Source organism: Eurypyga helias, unplaced genomic scaffold, assembly GCF_000690775.1.
Source record: "Eurypyga helias isolate BGI_N326 unplaced genomic scaffold, ASM69077v1 scaffold11895, whole genome shotgun sequence".
In the NCBI taxonomy this organism is placed as follows: Eukaryota; Metazoa; Chordata; class Aves; order Eurypygiformes; family Eurypygidae; genus Eurypyga; species Eurypyga helias.
Genome location: NW_010252096.1, coordinates 40,143 through 59,101, shown reverse-complemented (window position 1 = coordinate 59,101; position 18,959 = coordinate 40,143). Strand labels below are relative to the sequence as shown.

Here is an 18,959-nt window from a genome sequence, read left to right as displayed (position 1 = left end):
CACCTCCCCCTCCCCCACCACCTTTGGAGAGCTCGCCTAGAGTGAAAAGCCCCAACAAACAGACTGCTGGAGAGAATGGGAACATCCTGGCCAGCCGCAAGGATCCGGAATTGGTAAGGGAAGGGCTTCAGGGTTAATGAAATCCCTGGTGTGCTGCAGCGTTACTGCCTTAGCAGTGGCTGGGGGCGTTAACACGAGAAATGTCGGGTGTTTTCAGTGGACTGCTGATGGAGAAAGATGTTTTCAGTACTCCTCTGTCAGGTGGGATGTTGGAGTATTTGTTACTGCCAGGGAAGCAAAGACTGAAGATCATAACTGTTTAGGTTACGGAGGGAGAGAGAAAATGAGGGCAGAACTGTAAGAAAATTAGCTCGCTGATAGGGTGCTTTTAGCTCCTGCTCTGTGGGGTAAAGACAAAAATAAATGCTGCACTCAAAGTTCGAAGCTTGCAACCTTTTCTGAGAGTTGTAAAATCGCTCCTAGCGAGTTGGTTGCGATGAGTAAACCCATACTCTGCTGCTGGGGTGGAGTTAGGGGATTTGATTTATTTTGCCGGGGGTTTAGTTTTTGTTTAACGTTGTCTTGTACTGCTCGTGTCGCTTCTATAACGTGTTTCTCTTTTTCTTTTCAGTTTTTGAGCCTAGCTTCAAACATTCTGAACTTTATCACTTCTTCTATGCTGAACTCCAGGAATAACTTCATTCGCAACTACCTGAGCGTGTCTCTTTCAGAGCAACACATGGCTACGCTAGCTGGCATCATCAAGGAGGTGGATAAGGACGGGCTTAAGGGTGAGTGGGCAGAACTCTGCCAGCGAACACGGGCTGTAGGACTGATAGGTGTATGTTTTCTTTGATTCATGTGGAAAGCAATGAGCAGTGGTAATAAACGGCTTGATGCCTGTCTCACAGGCACGTCAGATGAGGAGTTTGCTGCTGCACTGTATCACTTCAACCATTCCTTGGTGACCTCAGATCTTCAGTCCCCTGCCTTGCAGGTAAGTCTGAGTGTATAAATCAGTGTTAGTGTCTGTTAAGGTCTCTGCGCAGATTCTCCACACCTGGAGTGGTGTGTTGATGATTCCGTTTGACCCTGGGGTATATTCTTTTGCAAACAGAGCTTGGAATATTTTGGATCCTGTGAGTTGGGTGACCTTTGCAGTCACCCAGTACAAAACTTTCTGCAGAGTGTTAAAATATTTAGAGTTCAGTTTAATCCACTGAACTTTGAAGGTGAAGAAAGCTGGAAAGGAGATGAGTGTGTATATTTGGGTTTGGAGACTTGCCTCTATCCATGCGTTTATCAAGAGGCATTCATTCAGATTTGCTTTGCTGTCAGGACTGATGCCAAAAGGCCTTGGAATTCATTCAGGAGAGAATCAAATTAATATTCTTGCTTTCATGTACTAACTTTGTAGCCTCTAGGGTTTTTTTGCTAGGTCATGGGTTGACCCAACTTAACACTAAGTAGAGGTTGTAAGTCTGCTTACCAGTCAGTGAATTCAGTCCCTATGCTTTTTTTGTTGACTGTTTTCTACTGTATTTAAAATATTCTGGTGTGGGTGGGTTTTTTTTTTTAAAGCGGATGGACTTTTCAGAAATCTGCCTTTTTACTGTTTTTGAAGAGAAGCCAGCATTACTGTGATCAAAGGAGTCTTCCAAATTGTTAGATACTGAACATAGTAGCATCATCTCTCCTGCTGTCATACTGCAGTAAATGAGTAGAGCTCGTTGATGCTGTTCTTTCTGCGTTGGCATTGAAGTTGAAAGCTTGTGGTGTTTTAGGTGGCAGAGTGACAGCATAAAGTGTCCCTCAGTAGCCATGCCACATATTTGAGATAGGAGAAAGATTGCAGTGGGAACCCTGACAAGCTCTGAGAACCCTTTACTTATATTTATTGTCCTCTGTATGTTCAGATCACGCTTTAACTAAAGTGTCAGACAGGCCTTGCCTCTTTTCGACAAGTCTGTTTTGTTCCAGAACACACTTCTTCAGCAGCTGGGAGTTGCCCCTTTTTCTGAAGGTCCATGGCCTCTCTACATCCATCCTCAAAGTTTGTCGGTGCTCTCGCGACTTCTCCTGATTTGGCAGCATAAAGCAACTGCCCAGGGAGATCCTGATGTTCCAGAATGCCTTAAAGTTTGGGAAAGGTGAGATAATTTTTTTGTTAGGCTGAGTCAGTCATCAGTTCCCTCTGTCAAGTGAAAACGCTCTGGGAGCAGCGTAACGAGCGTGTGTGTGTGTTCTCGGAGCGGTGGTGGTATGCGATGCTCGGAGAAGCAGGGGTTCAGTCTTCCGTGTTGCTGCAGTCCTTCACCTAGAGCATAGGAAATGAACCCTACAATCTGGATTGAAGTGGGTGAAGGCTGAATTACTTACAGCAATGCTGATTTTAAAAAAGGAAGTGTCTTATTTCAGCAGGTTTTTGGTAGGTTCTGTTGTGACGGTGCCAAGATTTTTCCTCTCTGCCATTACCTGGCTGTGAAAGTCTCTGATAGGGTTTATCTGACTTAAAGCTATAGTGGACAGCCTTTCCTTTGGGAACACGTGTGTCTCTCTTTCTCCCTTTGAAGGGTTGTTTGGATTTTCCATCAAATGTGTTTGCTGCCAATTGAGTTTCTGTAGGTTTTACTGTTTGTGTAGTCTCACTCCAGTGCATAATGTAGTAAATAATCGGAGGAATTGCCAGTATTAGACAAATAAGCAGAAAGATATAATTATGAAAATATTTCTCTAATCTTTAATTAAGGAGATATTAAAGAGGGATCTAAGCAAGGAGAAAAGGAAACTTTACAAACTACTTCTCCTGTTGTCAGGTTTGTGGGCACGCTGAGGCAAAATGCCCTGCAGGGGACTCTTCCCAGTGACACAGAAGATCTGAATGTTGAACATCTCCAGCTGCTGCTGCTTATTTTTCACAATTTCTCTGAGAGGGGCCGCAGATCTATCATGATGCTCTGTATCCAGACAATTGTGGAGCTGACAGCGAACATGGACACCCAGCAATGTTCTGTGCCGCTTATTGTGGCACGTCTGCTCTTGGTGTTTGACTACCTGCTCCATCAGTTTTCCAAGGCCCCCATGTATCTATTTGAACAGGTAAGGTTTTGAGGTCCTGTTCCAGGTATCGAATGGGTCACCCCGCAGGAATCTGTAACAGGCAATCATCTGGTGTGTTCTGGTGGCTTCATGACCTTGCGAGTAAATCGGGTTTGGTGTTGTTACCAGCCTTTGGGGTTACAATGCACGATTGACTGCGGTTGCTGATCCCTGGCAGCAGGTTCAGCTCGAGTGTAAATTCTTTGTGTAACTACTGTCCTAATAAATCCTGGCGAGGACAGGATGAGTGACCCACCTTATCTTTCAAAATCGTGGGTATTTAGGTACCATGTCACAAATACCTTGTATGTGGTGAGGTTGAGGGTTTTGGCACTTCTCTCATTAATGGGATGCTAGTGTTCTGAGTGTCGCTTTTTCAGTTGTCAGAAGCTTGACTGTTCATTTAAGCTGCTCACTCCAGAATAAAAAACATCAGGTAGGGTCCAGGTTTTCCCTCAGAACCTGGGAATAATTGTTTTTCAGCAACAGGGGTTTGTATTCTATGGTTCTTTTTCTGTTTGTGCTATTTCCCCTCTACCCCTTAATTCCAAGGATGACACAGGTGAGGGTGGTTTTTTTAATTGTTTTTGGGTTTTTTTTAGGTGCAATATAATTTGCTGACTCCACCCATTGGCTGGGTGAGTGGATCCCAGGACAGTAGCAGACGAACGTCTGTCCCGCTTTATCATGGGTTTAAAGAAGTGGAAGAAAACTGGACCAAACACTGTTCATCAGGTGAGAAAGAAAACGGAAGGCAATTTTGATTCCAAGATTTGCTTTTACAAATAAAGGCGAGCCCTTGCTGTACCCCGATGTGGATAGCTTTTCCTGCTTTTAACAGGCATAGTCATAGTAGATAAAGATGCATGTAATGCAAGAAAAATTTTATTAAACAAAATTACTGTCTAGGAGTATGCTACAGATACTTCAAAATAAGTGTTTGTTTATTATGGCAGGATTGTATGAGTAGGAAAACCTTGGCTGCGTGTACTGTAGGTTAGAAGCATGTCTGATGTGTCATGGAGCTAGCTGAGTAGGGTCTGGTATACTAAACTGTGAAAGGCTCTGGGGATGGAGGAGAGAGCAAAACACAATGCTGCCTAATTAAAACTGTCACCTTGAACACTGTTTTCTGTCCTCCTGTTCCAGATGCAGTTCCACAGCCCAGGTTCTACTGCATCCTGTCCCTAGAAGCCTCTGAAGACGATCTGAACCGTCTAGATGGCATGGTATTGGGATTTCTGTTTTAAAGACCTTCCTGTAAGCCTTGAGGGCCACGTTGATTTGACAGGTGCCAGGAAAAAACAGACGAGATGGAAAGACTTGATGATGCAGCTAGAGCAGACACGTTTCACAAAGTGAAGGGAAGAGTAGTGGCTGAATAAGATAATCTTGGATTCCTTTTTGAGTGTGATTACGTCAGGGAGGTCAGCATGCCAAACCTACGAAGATGTGTTGGACTAGTAGTAACACGTGTGATCCGAATGTGTGTGCTAGGACCGAGTGCCCTATCCTAGTCACACTTATTTTTCAGTGCTGCCCAAACATCTGAGGCAAAGACACATGGCATTAGAGTTGCTTTCTCATCATTTTGCTTCCTAGGTTCTGTTTCCTCACTGAATTTTTGGTCATCAGGGTTATGGGCTTGCTTTATGCATGCTCTCTCAGAACGAGTTCGTTGGTACTCTGACTGGGGAGAGAAATACCTGACAGAACTAACTTCTTGAAGGTTTATTTTGCATAGTTTTGGTCTGTGGGTATGCTGAATACTTAAGAGCTTGACTGCATATAAACGCAGAGCTGTGCAATTTGCAAAGCAACAGCCCTGACTTCTCATCTCCTGCAGGTTTGTGAGGTCCTTTTCTCTAGGACTATGAAGTACGACGAGCTTTACACAGCCCTGACTTCGCTACTTGCAGCTGGATCGCAGTTTGATACGCTCAGGAGGAAAGAGAACAAGAATGTCACTGCGCTGGTAAGACTGTGATGTTGTCTATGTTGAGGAATAACAGGCTTTCGGGCTTAGTATTTTCCAGCAAAATATGGAACCAAAGTATTCTGGACTGTGGTTGGAGTGATGAGGAACTTAAAAATCCCAGAGCTAATGGCAGTGGTTGTGGTGGTGGTACAGCTCATACGAGTTTTTAATTCATAACATGTTTTAGACTTGCTGTACGTCCCTGGTAATTCCAGGAAGTCTGGCTAGAATATGATGAAGCAGAAAAAAATGTGTGTAATCTCTCTTTTTTTTCTTTTCTCACTCTTCTTTGTTGCATCATATGTTGTGTAGTGTGACAGAAACCCAGTCCAGTATGTGCTCATCTGCTCTGGCACACCTACAGGAGCCCAGAGGCTCTGATGAAATAATTTCAGTAGCTGTAATGATCAAAACTGCCCTCTTTCTTTACTGGTTTGTCCAACCGTACGTTTGTTTAGGAAGCCTGTGCACTGCAGTACTACTTCCTCATTCTGTGGCGGATACTGGGGATTTTGCCTCCATCCAAAAACTACATGAATCAATTGGCCACGAACTCTCCCGAGATGAGCGAATGTGATATTTTACACACGTTGCGCTGGTCCTCCCGTCTGCGGATCACGTCTTACGTCACGTGGATCAAGGTACAGCCTCATCTTTTTTAGGGTGATTCGTAATGTTGTTGCTATCGGAGTGTCAGCCTCCTGTTCTCCCGCGCTGACTGCATGTGGGATTTGCTGTGTGGGCATGGTGGTGAGCAATGGGCACTTGTGTCCCTGTTTTCTCAAGTGTTCTAGCCTGGTAATCGGCAGAGTGGTTAATTGTAGAGCGCTTTCAGAGTGTGATGAGTCTTTTTTTGGCATCTGTAGGATCACCTTACCAAGCAGGGCATGAAAGCTGACCACGCGGCGTCTCTCGTTGAACTGGCCTCCAGCAAGTGCAGCTCGGTGAAGTACGATGTGGAGATCGCAGAGGAATACTTTGCTCGACAGGTGAGGCGGTGCGAGTGCAATCCTGCCTGTGGAGCTGCTGGTTCTGTGGAATGGTTTGCACTTACTGTTCCATCCCTTTGTATTTTAAGATCTCTTCTTTCTGCGGTGTTGATTGCACAACCATTCTCCAACTGCACGAAGTTCCCAGTTTACAGTCCATTTACACCCTTGATGCTGCCATTTCCAAGATTCAGGTTTCTCTGGATGAGCACTTTTCCAAGCTAGCTGCAGAAACTGATCCACACAAGTCTTCAGAGATAACCAAGAACCTCCTGCCTGCTACGCTACAGCTTATTGACACTTACGCTACGTTTACCAGGTACAGTCCTTAGGATCACTAGTAGGAATACCGTTTCTTTCTGTGCCTATGGCTTTCTTTGCGTTGTGCTCATTGTTTTCTTAGAGGCAGGGGCTTGTTTTGTTGTCGTCCAGTATAATTAACAGAAGTCCTCTAGGGCATCCATTGTTTCAAAAGAAAACTAGAAAGTAGCTTCTCAAGCCGTGTATCTGAATTTGTTCCTAAGTAGCCTTCTCTGTTTTTTTCAAGACTTTCTGGCAAGCTTGCAAAACCAGCTTTTCCTCCAAAGGGGGTAACTTTTCACCACTCTCTAGGATAGTGCTACTGAAGGTTATTTCACTGAGGTGATACTGAGGCTGTCAGACCATCGAGAAAGAGAGGAGGTTTAATTCTTACATTAAGAGTCTGAGGTCTTCTAAACTCTCGTTAAGAACCTATGTAGAAGACAGCAAAAATAAATCAGCTTTTTCTTTTGAGTGGGTGCTTTTCCTGCAGAGAGCTTTGAGGAGATAAAAACCCAGGACTCCCTTAGTGGTATAACCTGAAGTATGGAGCAGAACTTTGGGAGTTTGCTTTGTTACCTGTCACTGTATTGACACAGTTAGTTCTGAAATGCAGAGCTGTTTCCTGAAATGAATCCTTTCCATCCTGAATGCAGATCTTACTTGCTACGGAGCCTCTCTGAAGAGGGCTCCCCGGAGAACAAACCCTCTGAAGAGAAGCTACGAGGTTATGCTGCTGTCCTGGCCATTGGATCCAGCCGTTGCAAGTCTAATACTCTGGGTGAGAGTACTAGATAGTTCAGATTTCCTTCTCTCTGCAGGCAAAGCTTTCTACAACGCTGCCAACGTTTAATTTCAAAGCTGTGTGCTGGCTAATGCGTTCTCAACCACTTGGTTCGAATGAGAGCGTTATCCTATCAGCAGCAGACTGGGAGGTGTTTTCCTTTTAGTATCCTGACAACTGAAAAGGTTGGGCAAACCTTGAAAGAGAAACTATTTTCTGGGCTTATCTGGCTTATTGAAATTCTTTTATAACCATGTTGGTACTCCAGTGGGCACGGCACAGTAAGGGGAATTGTGAAATGTTGATAAGGCTGCTGTGAGTTAGTATTTTTGCTGTGGTTTCTGTTGTTTTAATAAAGTGAAGGAAGCTGGGAAACTTGTGCAAACTTGAGGGATAATTTTGAGTTGTAGAAGAGCATGAAACTAGCCCTCAGTAGGATTACAGCTCAACTTAGGGACAGTTTTGTCATCATCAAATGATCTGTTCTTAAACAGTCTTGCAGAAGCATTGTTTTTCAACAGGACAGGGGGTTGGATGATCTTTAAAGTCCCTTCCAGCCCAAACCATTCTATGATTCTATGACCCGTGAAATTACTCATTGACTTATAGATCCTGTATTAATTGCAGGTCCAACACTCGTTCAGAACTTGCCATCGGCTGTGCAGACTTTGTGTGAATCATGGAACAACATCCATACCAACGAGTTTCCAAACATTGGCTCCTGGGTGAGTCCAGCTTTGTGGGTTCATCTGGTGTGATTTTAACTCCACGAAGGGCTGGGTATGGTAGGCATTGTGTCTTTCTGCTAAAGATCAACGGTTCTGATTCTCGTGCATGTCTCGATCCTCAGCGCAACGCCTTTGCAAATGACACGATCCCCGCAGAAAGCTACATCAGTGCAGTCCAGGCAGCCCACCTCGGTACTCTCTGCAGCCAAAGTCTACCTCTTGCAGCGTCCCTAAAGCACACCCTTCTCTCCCTGGTCAGACTCACTGGGGATCTCATTGTGTAAGTGATGCGGTTTATATTCCGTTCTTGCTGTGTACATCTGTCCGCTCTTCTGAGCATCTGTCTGCGTCAGACTGTTCGGGTGGAACACTGAGTTCAGAATACAGCACCAGTTCACTGAACCTCTAACGGAGTTGCTTTCAGTTTACACTTCTAGATGACTGAAAGACAGCATTTCTGTCTGGGTCTGGTGACTCCAAGTCAGACTCCCTCAGAGAATCCTTTAGTTCTTGCTGAATAGGGTCTGGAAGAACAGGGATATAAACTGAGACAATATGTGTTGTGTTTTGTTTACCTTTCACTTTAGTGAGGCTTTCAAAGCATAGGGAAAAAATTAAATGGAAAAGATTTTCTTTTCCCAGTGACTTACTCTAAGATACTCTGAGACAAAAAAATAGTTGCTGACACTGCAGGCAAATCCAAAAACCTTACTGTGTGACAGCATGACTGTCCAGGAAAATATTCTAACTGTGTCTATGCAAAAGCAACGTGTGTAGTTTTCCGAATGAGGATGGTTCTTCTGAGGGGGGAAATGGCTGGGCCAGTGTACTTAACCCAGCTTTCTAAGAAAGGTTTCATCACTGACTTCCATCCAGACTTGTCCTTTACTTCTGCGACTTCTGATTTATCCCATAAGGACATTCTCTCAGACATCATGCAGAGAATTAACTTGTTTGCTTTTCTTTTCAAGCTGGTCCGATGACTTGAACCCACCACAGGTGATTCACTCCCTGCTGCCGCTCCTGTTGGAGACCAGCACAGAGAGCGTGGCAGAGATAAGCAGTAACTCCCTAGAAAGGATCTTGGGCCCTGCAGAATCGGATGAATTCCTGGCACGTGTTTATGAGAAACTGATCACAGGATGCTATAACATACTGGCCCATCACTCTGATCCAAACAGGTAACGGGACTGTGTGGCTTGTCGTTCTCCTCCAACAAAGCTGTATACAAAGTCCTAGAGTCATGTTTAAACTCCAGTGTTGGTTCCTGAAGAGCACAACAGAAAGGTGAAAAATCAGCTTATTTTTATCTGTTGAAGACTTCTACACTTGCAGGCTAAAAATACACAATGTTTTATTCATATTGCCGGAATTTTTGGTGCTGCCATTCAGGCAGCGTGGATTTTAATAATCTCTTGTAACTCTGGATGGAACATGGATGTATCTGGTTAGTTTTTTAAGCAAATTGAAAATTATTGAGATACAAGCACAAAATCAAAGCTGAAGATGCCAACCTAACTTGCTTTATATTCCTTTGTCTCCTTGCCATTTGTAAGGGTGGCTAATCCCTGCTTTATCGTAGCAAACTAGCCAGATTTGTGCTTCCCACCCCTTCCTTGCTGTGTGTATAGAATCAGTTTGATGCACAGGTGTTGATTCTGCCCATCTGAAGCATAAAACCATGAGGTGTGATGATGTTGCATCTTTTTAACACTGATCCTCTCTGGGTAGAAGGTATTCAGAGGGAGTTGTGCTGCGTGTTCTGGCAGGGAGTGTAAATGGAATTGGATTTCACTTGCAGGGTGTGTTGTGGAGTGGGGATGAGCACAGGAGAGAATGGGGAGGACTACCACTAAAAGAGACTTAAAGTGTAAAAGGAGCAGCCATTTAGAGGAATTTGTAATGTGAGGTGTCTGAAAGGTCTAGATTATTCTAGATTTTGGGCGGTATAACTTGCCTGCAGCATCGTCTGCCACTTTTTTCTGAACGTTGGATTTGTTGGTGTTCATGTATGTTTATTCAATTATTTTTCACCTGTCTCTGGGAAGGAGAGCCCCTTTCAGCTAGAGGGAAGGTTTATTAGAACTATATTAGCAAAATTGGTCACTTCTTGGCTCTCAGAATTGTTGAAATTGCTCTTATATATTCGTATTTAATATGCATCTTTTGATCCTCAGTGGCCTGGATGAATCCATCCTGGAGGAGTGTTTGCAGCATCTGGAGAAACAGCTGGAGAGCAGCCAGGCCCGAAAAGCCATGGAGGAATTCTTTTCAGAAAGGTGAAGTCATCCTCACAATTGTAGGCCAAGGACTTTTTCTCTTCCTTGTTTAAGTGATGTTAATGCCATTGTGCAGGAAAAGGCGGAAGCACGTAGGGGTAGGATACCCTTGGAGTAACACAGGAGGGTGTGGAAAGGCTTTTTGTGTGGGAGAGGTCCTAGGTCTCTGTCACTCCAAATGAAATGTTCATCAAGTCCTGGTGGGGAATCTTGCGAGATGCTTATCTTGTCAGAGGCATTGTAAGGAGGTTTTTGAGGGGTGCTGGTCTACAAAGCAGTTGCAAAATCCCAAGTTCTGTCAGCACTTCCTCGGGGCAATAGGTTGCCCATTTGAAGGGCGGAGGTGGGGCATTGGCCTGACTTAGAAGACAAATTGTGGTGGAAACAGCACAGCACCACCAGAGTGTTGTGAAAAGCTGTGATTATGAACTGGAGGAAGGTTTTTCTGTATTAGAAGGCTGACCTTTGTCTGGTTTTGCTCTCTACTTGTTCAGCAGTTTGGTGGCTGGCTGTTGTACTTTGTTAGTGTGAAAGGGAAAAACAGGCAAGAAAACCAATTGGAAACCAATACAGGCCCTGCTGTGACTCCATATGTGGAGAATTCTCTGGAGCTCATGAGACTTCCAGGTTTTAGCCTGAGCTAAGAGTTTGCTTTTTGTCTGAAAGCATTTCTGTGGCTTGGCTGCTCTGCTGAGCGATGTTACGCAAACTCTTGCCAACCTTAAACGTGAGGGCAGATATACAAGTGCCAATGAAAAAAAGAAAGGAATGGGTCATCTTTTAGAAAGCTGACTGAACTTCCCCTCTTCATGTAGTGGAGAACTGGTCCAGATCATGATGGCGACAGCCAACGAAAACCTCTCGGCGAAGTTCTGTAACAGGGTGCTGAAGTTCTTCACCAAGCTCTTCCAGCTCAGTAAGTGTGGAACCTCTCCTGTCCTACCTTTGTCCCCCTTGGACTGTTCTTGTGTTAGACTCCACTGTGGAGATGCATGAAAGGAAAGCTGTAAAGGGAAGGGGAGTGACGGCTTCACACTTGTGATGGAAAGCCGTCTTCAAGCACCTGCCTGGTAGCATCTGTCACTAGGAATTCTCTCCTCCAGCTGAGAAGAGTCCCAACCCCAGCCTGTTGCGACTTTGTGGCTCTTTGGCTCAGCTGGCTTGCGTGGAACCTGTCCGTCTCCAGGCCTGGTTAACCAGGATGACCATGTCCCCACCTAAAGATTCAGATCAGCTGGACGTTGTGCAAGAGAACAGGCAGCTGCTGCAACTTTTGACGACTTACATTGTGCGGGAAAACAGGTAAAGTACAGCCTTTGTTGTTAATTTTGCATGCTGTTCTTTTGTTCTCCAGATTACCTGTGGGTTGCTGGTGGTTTTGGCTGTCAGCTTTCGGAGGAAGGATGGGGCATGGCTGTGGGCCGTGAAGGCCTTGCAGCGTGGGGCTAACTGTATTTTAGAGGGTGACGTACCGCCTCTGAAACTTTCTTCTTTTTGCTTAGCCAAGTCGGAGAAGGCGTGTGCACTGTTCTGCTGAGTACTCTTATACCAATGGCAACGGAAATGTTGGCCAACGGTGATGGCACAGGCTTTCCTGAACTGATGGTCGTGATGGCAACTTTGGCTAGTGCCGGACAAGGTGCCGGACACCTCCAGCTTCATGGTGCTGCTGTTGACTGGCTTGGCAGATGGTAAGAGTGAATCTATACTGCTGTTTGCTCGTTTGTACCACTTCTATTTTTGTTTTTCCTGGTAACTAGGGGACAGAAGTTCATGTTTACTGCTCTACGCTTGTTTTTTAGCTTATTTTTTGTTGTTTGGAATAGAAAGTGCCTGAGATAATGGGGGGACACAGCCCAGCCTAAGAACAACCATGTGTTTTCTTTGTCTCTTCCACCCCTGATGGTTTAATTACTGCATTGATGCGTTCCCTGTTGCTAATCTAAAGCAAAATGAATGTTTGGAGCTGTTTGAGAACTGAGTTTGTATTTCCTGAAGACTGCTAGTTGTAACGATCTTCTCCACGGTTTTGTTACAGCAAGAAATACCTCTCTCAGAAGAATGTGGTAGAAAAAATGAATGCAAATGTCACGCAAGGAAAGGTAAGATGTAACTATTTCTTAACTTACAGCTCATGTCAGGGATTTATTTCTGCATCAGCTGTCCTGTTGTGGTTGTGTAGGGTGAGTTTTAAAGGAATTTGGTCAGGGGAACTGTTGCATTTTCTTGCTTTACAGCAGCTCTTATGGGATCCAAGTATTGCCTCTCATTTTCATTCATTTCTACCCTATAGCACGTGACAATCCTGGAGTGTACATGCCATATTGTCTCTTACCTGGCCGATGTCACTAATGCGCTGAGCCAGACCAACGGCCAAGGACCAAGTCATCTTTCTGTCGATGGGGAGGAACGGGCGATTGAGGTGGATTCAGACTGGGTGGAAGAGTTGGCAGTGGAGGAGGAGGACTCTCAAGCTGAAGATTCGGTAGGCAATAGGCACAGTTATTGCTGCGAATGAGATGAAGTTTTATTTTTGCAGCTTCCAAATCAGAGGAGAATATCTGGCATTTGTGTGTATATCTGTTGACTTTGTGATGTCAACAAAATGAAAAGTGGTTTGGTTTCTTTTAGAAGACAAAAAGGAAGAAATGGTGTACGATAGGTTTGTTGCTACTGGCTTGTCTGTCAGTTATTAGCTTTTGTGTCAGCAAGCAACTGTGTATGAGACTTAAGTGCTGTTGGGTGGAAAAAAAAAGGCGATGTTAATACATTCTTTAAAATTCGTTGTCCCAGTATATTATTTGGGTTCCTTGTCAGGGAAGCAAGACACGGATTCCATCTAGTGATAGAACGGAGACCCTTTATTGAAACAGCACAGGGTATATATAGCTTAATGCACGCTGCAGGAGGTTAACACACGTATCTTACTAGGTTCTAATTGGTTACACACATATCTTACTAGTTTATGATAGGTTACTTTGTCTCGGCCACGCGCTGATCTCACGCAAACTGTTAGGGATTCTTTCAGTTTTGAGAGCTTCCTCTTATCAGTTTCACATCCTCCTTAACCAGCTTGCTTATCACTCAATGTCCTTGGCTTGTTCTTTCCCCTCCTTTCATGTACTGTTGTATCAAGCAGCTCCACATAATTCTTTCCTTAGCAAACATCCTTGTTTCTCATTCTCTTTTTGAGGGTCAGTTTTAAGGTTCCCATGGACCCACTGTGCCGTTTTCAATATAGAAGGACTCCACAGTTCCTATTTTCTTGATTCACAATTTGGAGCTGCTTATAAATGTCATCTCCTTGTTTCACGTGGTTTGATACCAGCTGCCTTCTTTAGCTAGGTGGTGCTAAAACTTGCTGTTCTTAAAATGCACGTTTAAGTCTGAGGAATGTACAGTGTACCTTTACTGTAGCTGCAGTCATAACACCTTTCTAAAACAACTTTCTTCTTGACAGGATGAAGATTCCCTTTGTAATAAACTCTGTACCTTCACCATCACACAGAAGGAGTTCATGAATCAACATTGGTAAGAGTCTCCAACTTGTGTTCCGAATTTCAGCCTGAGATTTCTGGCCCTTGAGAAGGAAAGAGCTGCAGTCTGCGGGCCTTCCGGAGGCATGGCGTTTTGTAACTCATCCGGTTTATTTTGTGCAGGTATCACTGTCACACTTGCAAGATGGTTGATGGGGTCGGTGTTTGCACAGTTTGTGCTAAAGTTTGTCACAAGGATCATGAGATTTCTTACGCCAAATACGGATCGTTCTTCTGTGACTGTGGAGCCAAGGAAGATGGCAGTTGCCTGGTAAAGTGTGATTTCTTGAGTCTTTGTAGTCTTTTGCAGAGGCTTCTGTTCTGCAGTAAGTTATGTCATGATGCGAGTGTGTAAGAGTGCCAAGTCTTGGAGGCCTTGCTTTATAATGAACCTTCTTACTTTACGGCTTGCCTGGTGATTTGTGCACCAAGTGCGTACACTGGCAAATCTCTGTCCTAGTGATTACTGGGATTCCACCCACCTTTACTGAATTTGCAAGTTAGCTTAAGCTACACGGCAGTCAGATACCACCTTTACCCATGTTTTCCACTGGCAGCAAACAAAGCAACTTTATCTTAAATATGAAAGCTTTTCTAATACTTGGGTGGAGCGTGGCATGCAGGATTGTTATTTCTTTAAAATTACAGCCTAAAAGAATTGCACACGTACGTCTTTAAAATCATGTTAATCCTGCTGCTATTGCAACCTGTATTCATTTTGTCAGTGGTAGAATTGAGTCTGGTTTGGGCTTTCAGCATTGCTGTGTCATTCCCAGGCTTTGGTGAAGCGAACTCCCAGCAGTGGCATGAGCTCTACCATGAAAGAATCCGCCTTCCAGAGCGAGCCCAGAGTGCCCGAGAGCGTCATTCGCCACGCAAGCACCTCTCCTGCAGAGAAGGCCAAGGTCACCATCAGTGAGGGGAAGGGCCCTGATGAAGAGAAACCCAAGAAGAGCAGCCTGTGTAGAAATGTTGAGGGCTGTCGGGAGGAATTGCAGTCCCAGGTACAACTATCAGCTAGCTGTTCAGATGGATTGTGAGGGTTTTGGGCAAACTGCGTTGGTTATCAACCAAGTTTGATTTTTGTGCTCCTCTTTATGATAAGAGGGATCATATAAGCAGCAGCAGGCTTTAAAAAACAGTTGATAAGCAGCTCTTGAGAAGACTCCCAGTAGGAGCATCTTGTGCCTCACTTGCTGTATCTGTTTCTCGCAGGCCAGTTTCTCCTTTGCGCCTTTGGTGCTGGAGATGCTGAATTTCCTGATGGATGCCATTCAGATAAACTTCCAGCAAGCGTCAGCCATGGGGAGCAGCAGTCGTGCACAGCAGGCTCTCAGTGAGCTCCATACCTTGGACAAGTCAGTGGAAATGACGGATCAGTTGATGGTATGACACTAAAGGGCTTATTCTGAGCGGGAATCCAGTGGGATTGCTGTTAAACAGGAACATTTCAGTGGTAGACTTATGTATGCTTTTACTGATGTCTCAGGTCCCAACGCTTGGCTCTCAAGAAGGTGCTTTTGAGAACGTCCGCATGAACTACAGTGGTGACCAGGGCCAGACGATCCGGCAGCTGATCAGCGCTCACGTGCTGAGGCGGGTGGCCATGTGCGTGCTGTCGTCCCCGCACGGACGTCGGCAGCACCTGGCTGTCAGTCATGAAAAGGGCAAGGTGAGTGCTCTGGTTCTGGAGAGGATGTTGGGCTGTAGAGGAAAGTGAAACAGCCCTAGAGGACTGAGCAGCAAGCAGAATAAGATTTGGGCTGCCTGTCCCCAGGTCTGGGGTTTCTGTCAAGTATTTCATAGCTTAGAAAAACCCTCTCATTCTTCAGAAAAAAGAGTTAATGCAACAAACCCAGTAAAAACTTCAGGGACACAGTCATCCAGCTGAAATTGAAATTCCTTTTTCCCCTTGACTGGGTGGGTAAGTTCATTTTGTTCTGCAGATCACGGTCCTTCAGCTCTCAGCGTTGCTGAAACAAGCAGACTCCAGCAAAAGAAAATTGACCCTTACTCGCCTTGCGTCTGCTCCCGTCCCGTTCACTGTACTGAGCCTAACTGGAAATCCCTGCAAGGAGGACTACCTAGCCGTGTGTGGACTCAAAGTAAGTGCCCGACAAACCCTTTTCTAGGAAGTCGGAAGCACCATGTCAAAACGGGCTGCGTTTCTTTCCTCTGAGGAGCCGGCGCAGAGCTGGCTCCAAAGGTCTGTCACTGAGTTAGCTCATGAATCACTTTATTACTAGATATACAAAGTAAATGAAGCAGGTTCTATGTGAATAATAAAATAAATGAGACAGTGCTTCAAAATAATACTTCTTATTGTGTTTAGTCCAATTTTGCTTTAAAACATGACATTTAAGACAGGGCAATTTGGCTTTAAAACATTAGGTGGTAGTCATGTGACAGTATGTTAGAACTAGTCTGTAACAACTAGTGTTTTGCAGCAAGGATTCCTGTTTTGCGTTCTCCCAAATTTAGATTCAGTGCAGAATCCACAAATCTATTGTTTAGCTAAGAAACAGCTGGACTCTGTGCTATTGGTTTGGTTGTGTTGTTGTTGTTTTGTTTGGTTTTGGGGTTTTTTTTTTATTTAGAAACTTTCATGTCATTCATCTTAAATCTTACTCTGAATCGTTGTTGGCACAAAGAGGAATGCTGGCTTTTAACTCCATCCTTGGTCTGAGCCATTTATAAACGTTTCGCTCTAACACTTAACCAATTTTTTTCATTACTGCAGGACTGCCACGTGCTAACATTCAGCAGCTCTGGATCAGTCTCTGATCATCTGGTCCTTCATCCCCAACTAGCCACTGGAAATTTCATCATTAAAGCCGTGTGGCTGCCAGGATCTCAAACGGAGCTTGCTATTGTGACCGCGGACTTTGTGAAGGTGTGTTTGGTCATAAGCTGTCGATGATAGGTGGTCGTCTTCTCTCAGGCATTGGAAATACAAATCTGTGGTGTTTGTCTACTGTTGCCCGGAGAAAAAGCAAAGCCAGAGAACCCAGAGAGCAAAAAAATGAACTGTAACATCTAATAAGCATTCCCTTGTCTCAACTTTTGCCCATTTGCACTGTTTTGTATCGTAATTATTAACTATTTTCTTGATTTTTTTTTTCCCCACAGATTTACGATCTCTCTGTAGATGCCTTGAGTCCAACTTTCTATTTCCTTCTACCGAGTTCCAAAATCAGGGACGTCACTTTCCTTTTCAACGAGGAGGGGAAGAACATCATAGTGATCATGTCCTCTGCTGGGTACATCTACACACAGCTCATGGAGGAGGCGAGCAGTGCCCAGCATGGACCGTTCTACGTCACCAATGTGCTGGAAGTCAACCACGAGGACTTAAAGGTACTGGTGACTTCCCTTTCTTGTGGTATGGGCTGCAGTGCCTTTGATTGCGTCTTACACTCGAAGGCAGAATTTTCCTTTTTCCCCCCTTCTTTTCCCTTTTAAGCCCGCTGATCTAGATCAATGAGCCTGCTATTCCTCTAAGGAGAGAAATATCCTTGCAGGGAAAGGGGGTGGGGGTGAAAATTAAACCCCTTGATCCTTTCATCCAGAAAATGGAGCATGTTTTCCATGGCTGGCTCTGAAGTCATGCCCAGCAGGATTTCTCAGCAGGGAGATGGCTTCAGAGCAGTGCTGTTCTCGGAGCGAGGCACTCCGGAGGTGCAGTAGCCAGAATGCCAGGGCTGCAGAGGTGCAGTGAGGCTTTGTTTCTGGTCAGCAGCTGCTCTGTACTCTTGGGGGCGACTTGTAAAACCTGTCCCCGTTTCACTCCGTGTTTTTACCCCAACCTGCTCCAAAACAGGGGAATAGCTGAGAAGGCAGCCCTCAGGAAAGCTCTTTCATGAGCTGGGAACATGGGGAGTGCTCCATGTGAGACTGTCATATGACATTCAAGTACACAGATGCAGTAGCTGAGGGCGGTACCCACGGCCCACGGATATGCAATCTCAGTATCCCCTCAAAAGCCTTTGAAGTATCTGATGGATGAGTTCACCCAGGAGTTGAGCTTAGAAAATTGTCATTAAGGTCTGCGTTCTCTGGCTGGTGGGGAGGGGGCGGGGGAGAGGCTTTTGGAATAATTCCATCACGAGCAATTGAAAAGCCAGCCAGTGTTCTGGAGGATGTGTGTTTAGTTGAAATGTTGTTTCTCTCTGATCCTACAGGACAGTAATGGCCAGGTAGCAGGAGGTGGTGTGTCTGTGTATTACTCCCATGTGCTGCAGATGTTGTTCTTCAGTTACAGTCAAGGCAAATCCTTCGCAGCCACCATCAGTCGGGCCAACCTGGAGGTGCAGCGGCTCTTCCCCATTAACATAAAGAGGTGAGGCTTGTGGAAGGCTCCCCCCTAGGTCCAATTTCTGTTTGTTGTTAATAAATATCACTAATTATTCTTACCATCCCAACTCTGAATGGCCAGAGTTTGTGCTGTAGTTCCCGTGACAATTTTTTGCTGCTTGTCATGTTGCTGCTGCCCTAATTGCAGAATGATTTGCAACCAAGGCTGGCTGTTTCAGCAGTGGGGCAAGCATGCATTTTTTTGCTTCCTCCTGGGATTTCACAGCGGAAAGGTGGCTTTGGAGCGGCCTCGCTGCACAGTGTGGAGCTGCTACTGGTGCAGCGGCTGGAACGGATGGGATTACCCACCCTCATGGAGGCTGCAGAGCAGGAAGCCTTTGTTTTCTTTTGGCACCAGTACTGCAGTGGACCTTGTGTATTGTCCACATTAGGGCTTATTTTCAGGCTCCCTTGAGGGAAACCAATCTCTTATGCTATGAATGTGGCAAGAAAAAAGCTGTTCTGTCATCTGTTCTGAGGAGCAGAGCTGGGCGTTAAGGCCACAAGACTCTTCACCAGCCTGACACAAAGCCACTGTCGTGAGTAGGCCCTGTAGAAGGGTCACGTTCCAAGAGCTCCCTAGCCCCAGCCGAGTTTGGCTTAAGCTTCTTGCAGCCTTGGGTGTTTTTTCCAGTGAGCAGTCACGCAGATTCTCCTGCGTTGACCTTTGCTTAGTGTCGCTGGATGTGTTGCAGCATGGAACTGTGCATCTGTTGAGATAAAAATATAGGTGAAAGCCATTTTAAAATTACTTCCTTGGCTTTGGACATAAAATGTTACTTAGTGAGTGTCTTTGCGTGAGTTTTCAGGGTAGAGATCAGGGCTATGAACTGGGATGCTTGTGCCTTCTGCCCTCTCACGTGACTTTCTCCCTTATAAACTGGTCAACTATGTTCCTGGCATTCAGTAATGT

The 18,959-nt window shown here is 45.0% G+C and overlaps 1 protein-coding gene across 1 annotated transcript in view; it reads left to right on the top strand.

The window, feature by feature from the left end:
* Positions 1-8: 8 nt before the first annotated feature.
* UBR4 (ubiquitin protein ligase E3 component n-recognin 4) overlaps positions 9-18,959 on the top strand; it is a gene marked incomplete at both ends in the record, with an annotated part of 58,976 nt that continues 40,025 nt past the window's right edge. The window contains 30 exons of the mRNA XM_010152232.1: positions 9-113; positions 632-791; positions 912-997; positions 1,981-2,150; positions 2,817-3,099; positions 3,702-3,834; positions 4,249-4,328; positions 4,946-5,074; positions 5,536-5,718; positions 5,944-6,066; positions 6,156-6,385; positions 7,023-7,147; positions 7,778-7,875; positions 8,001-8,158; positions 8,850-9,059; positions 10,056-10,157; positions 10,973-11,073; positions 11,261-11,459; positions 11,660-11,848; positions 12,196-12,259; positions 12,451-12,642; positions 13,618-13,688; positions 13,817-13,964; positions 14,470-14,697; positions 14,909-15,079; positions 15,183-15,365; positions 15,640-15,798; positions 16,434-16,586; positions 16,823-17,050; positions 17,875-18,032. Of these exons, the coding sequence (XP_010150534.1) occupies positions 9-113; positions 632-791; positions 912-997; positions 1,981-2,150; positions 2,817-3,099; positions 3,702-3,834; positions 4,249-4,328; positions 4,946-5,074; positions 5,536-5,718; positions 5,944-6,066; positions 6,156-6,385; positions 7,023-7,147; positions 7,778-7,875; positions 8,001-8,158; positions 8,850-9,059; positions 10,056-10,157; positions 10,973-11,073; positions 11,261-11,459; positions 11,660-11,848; positions 12,196-12,259; positions 12,451-12,642; positions 13,618-13,688; positions 13,817-13,964; positions 14,470-14,697; positions 14,909-15,079; positions 15,183-15,365; positions 15,640-15,798; positions 16,434-16,586; positions 16,823-17,050; positions 17,875-18,032 (4,619 nt within the window). The remainder of the gene's footprint in view (positions 114-631; positions 792-911; positions 998-1,980; positions 2,151-2,816; positions 3,100-3,701; positions 3,835-4,248; positions 4,329-4,945; positions 5,075-5,535; positions 5,719-5,943; positions 6,067-6,155; positions 6,386-7,022; positions 7,148-7,777; positions 7,876-8,000; positions 8,159-8,849; positions 9,060-10,055; positions 10,158-10,972; positions 11,074-11,260; positions 11,460-11,659; positions 11,849-12,195; positions 12,260-12,450; positions 12,643-13,617; positions 13,689-13,816; positions 13,965-14,469; positions 14,698-14,908; positions 15,080-15,182; positions 15,366-15,639; positions 15,799-16,433; positions 16,587-16,822; positions 17,051-17,874; positions 18,033-18,959) is intronic.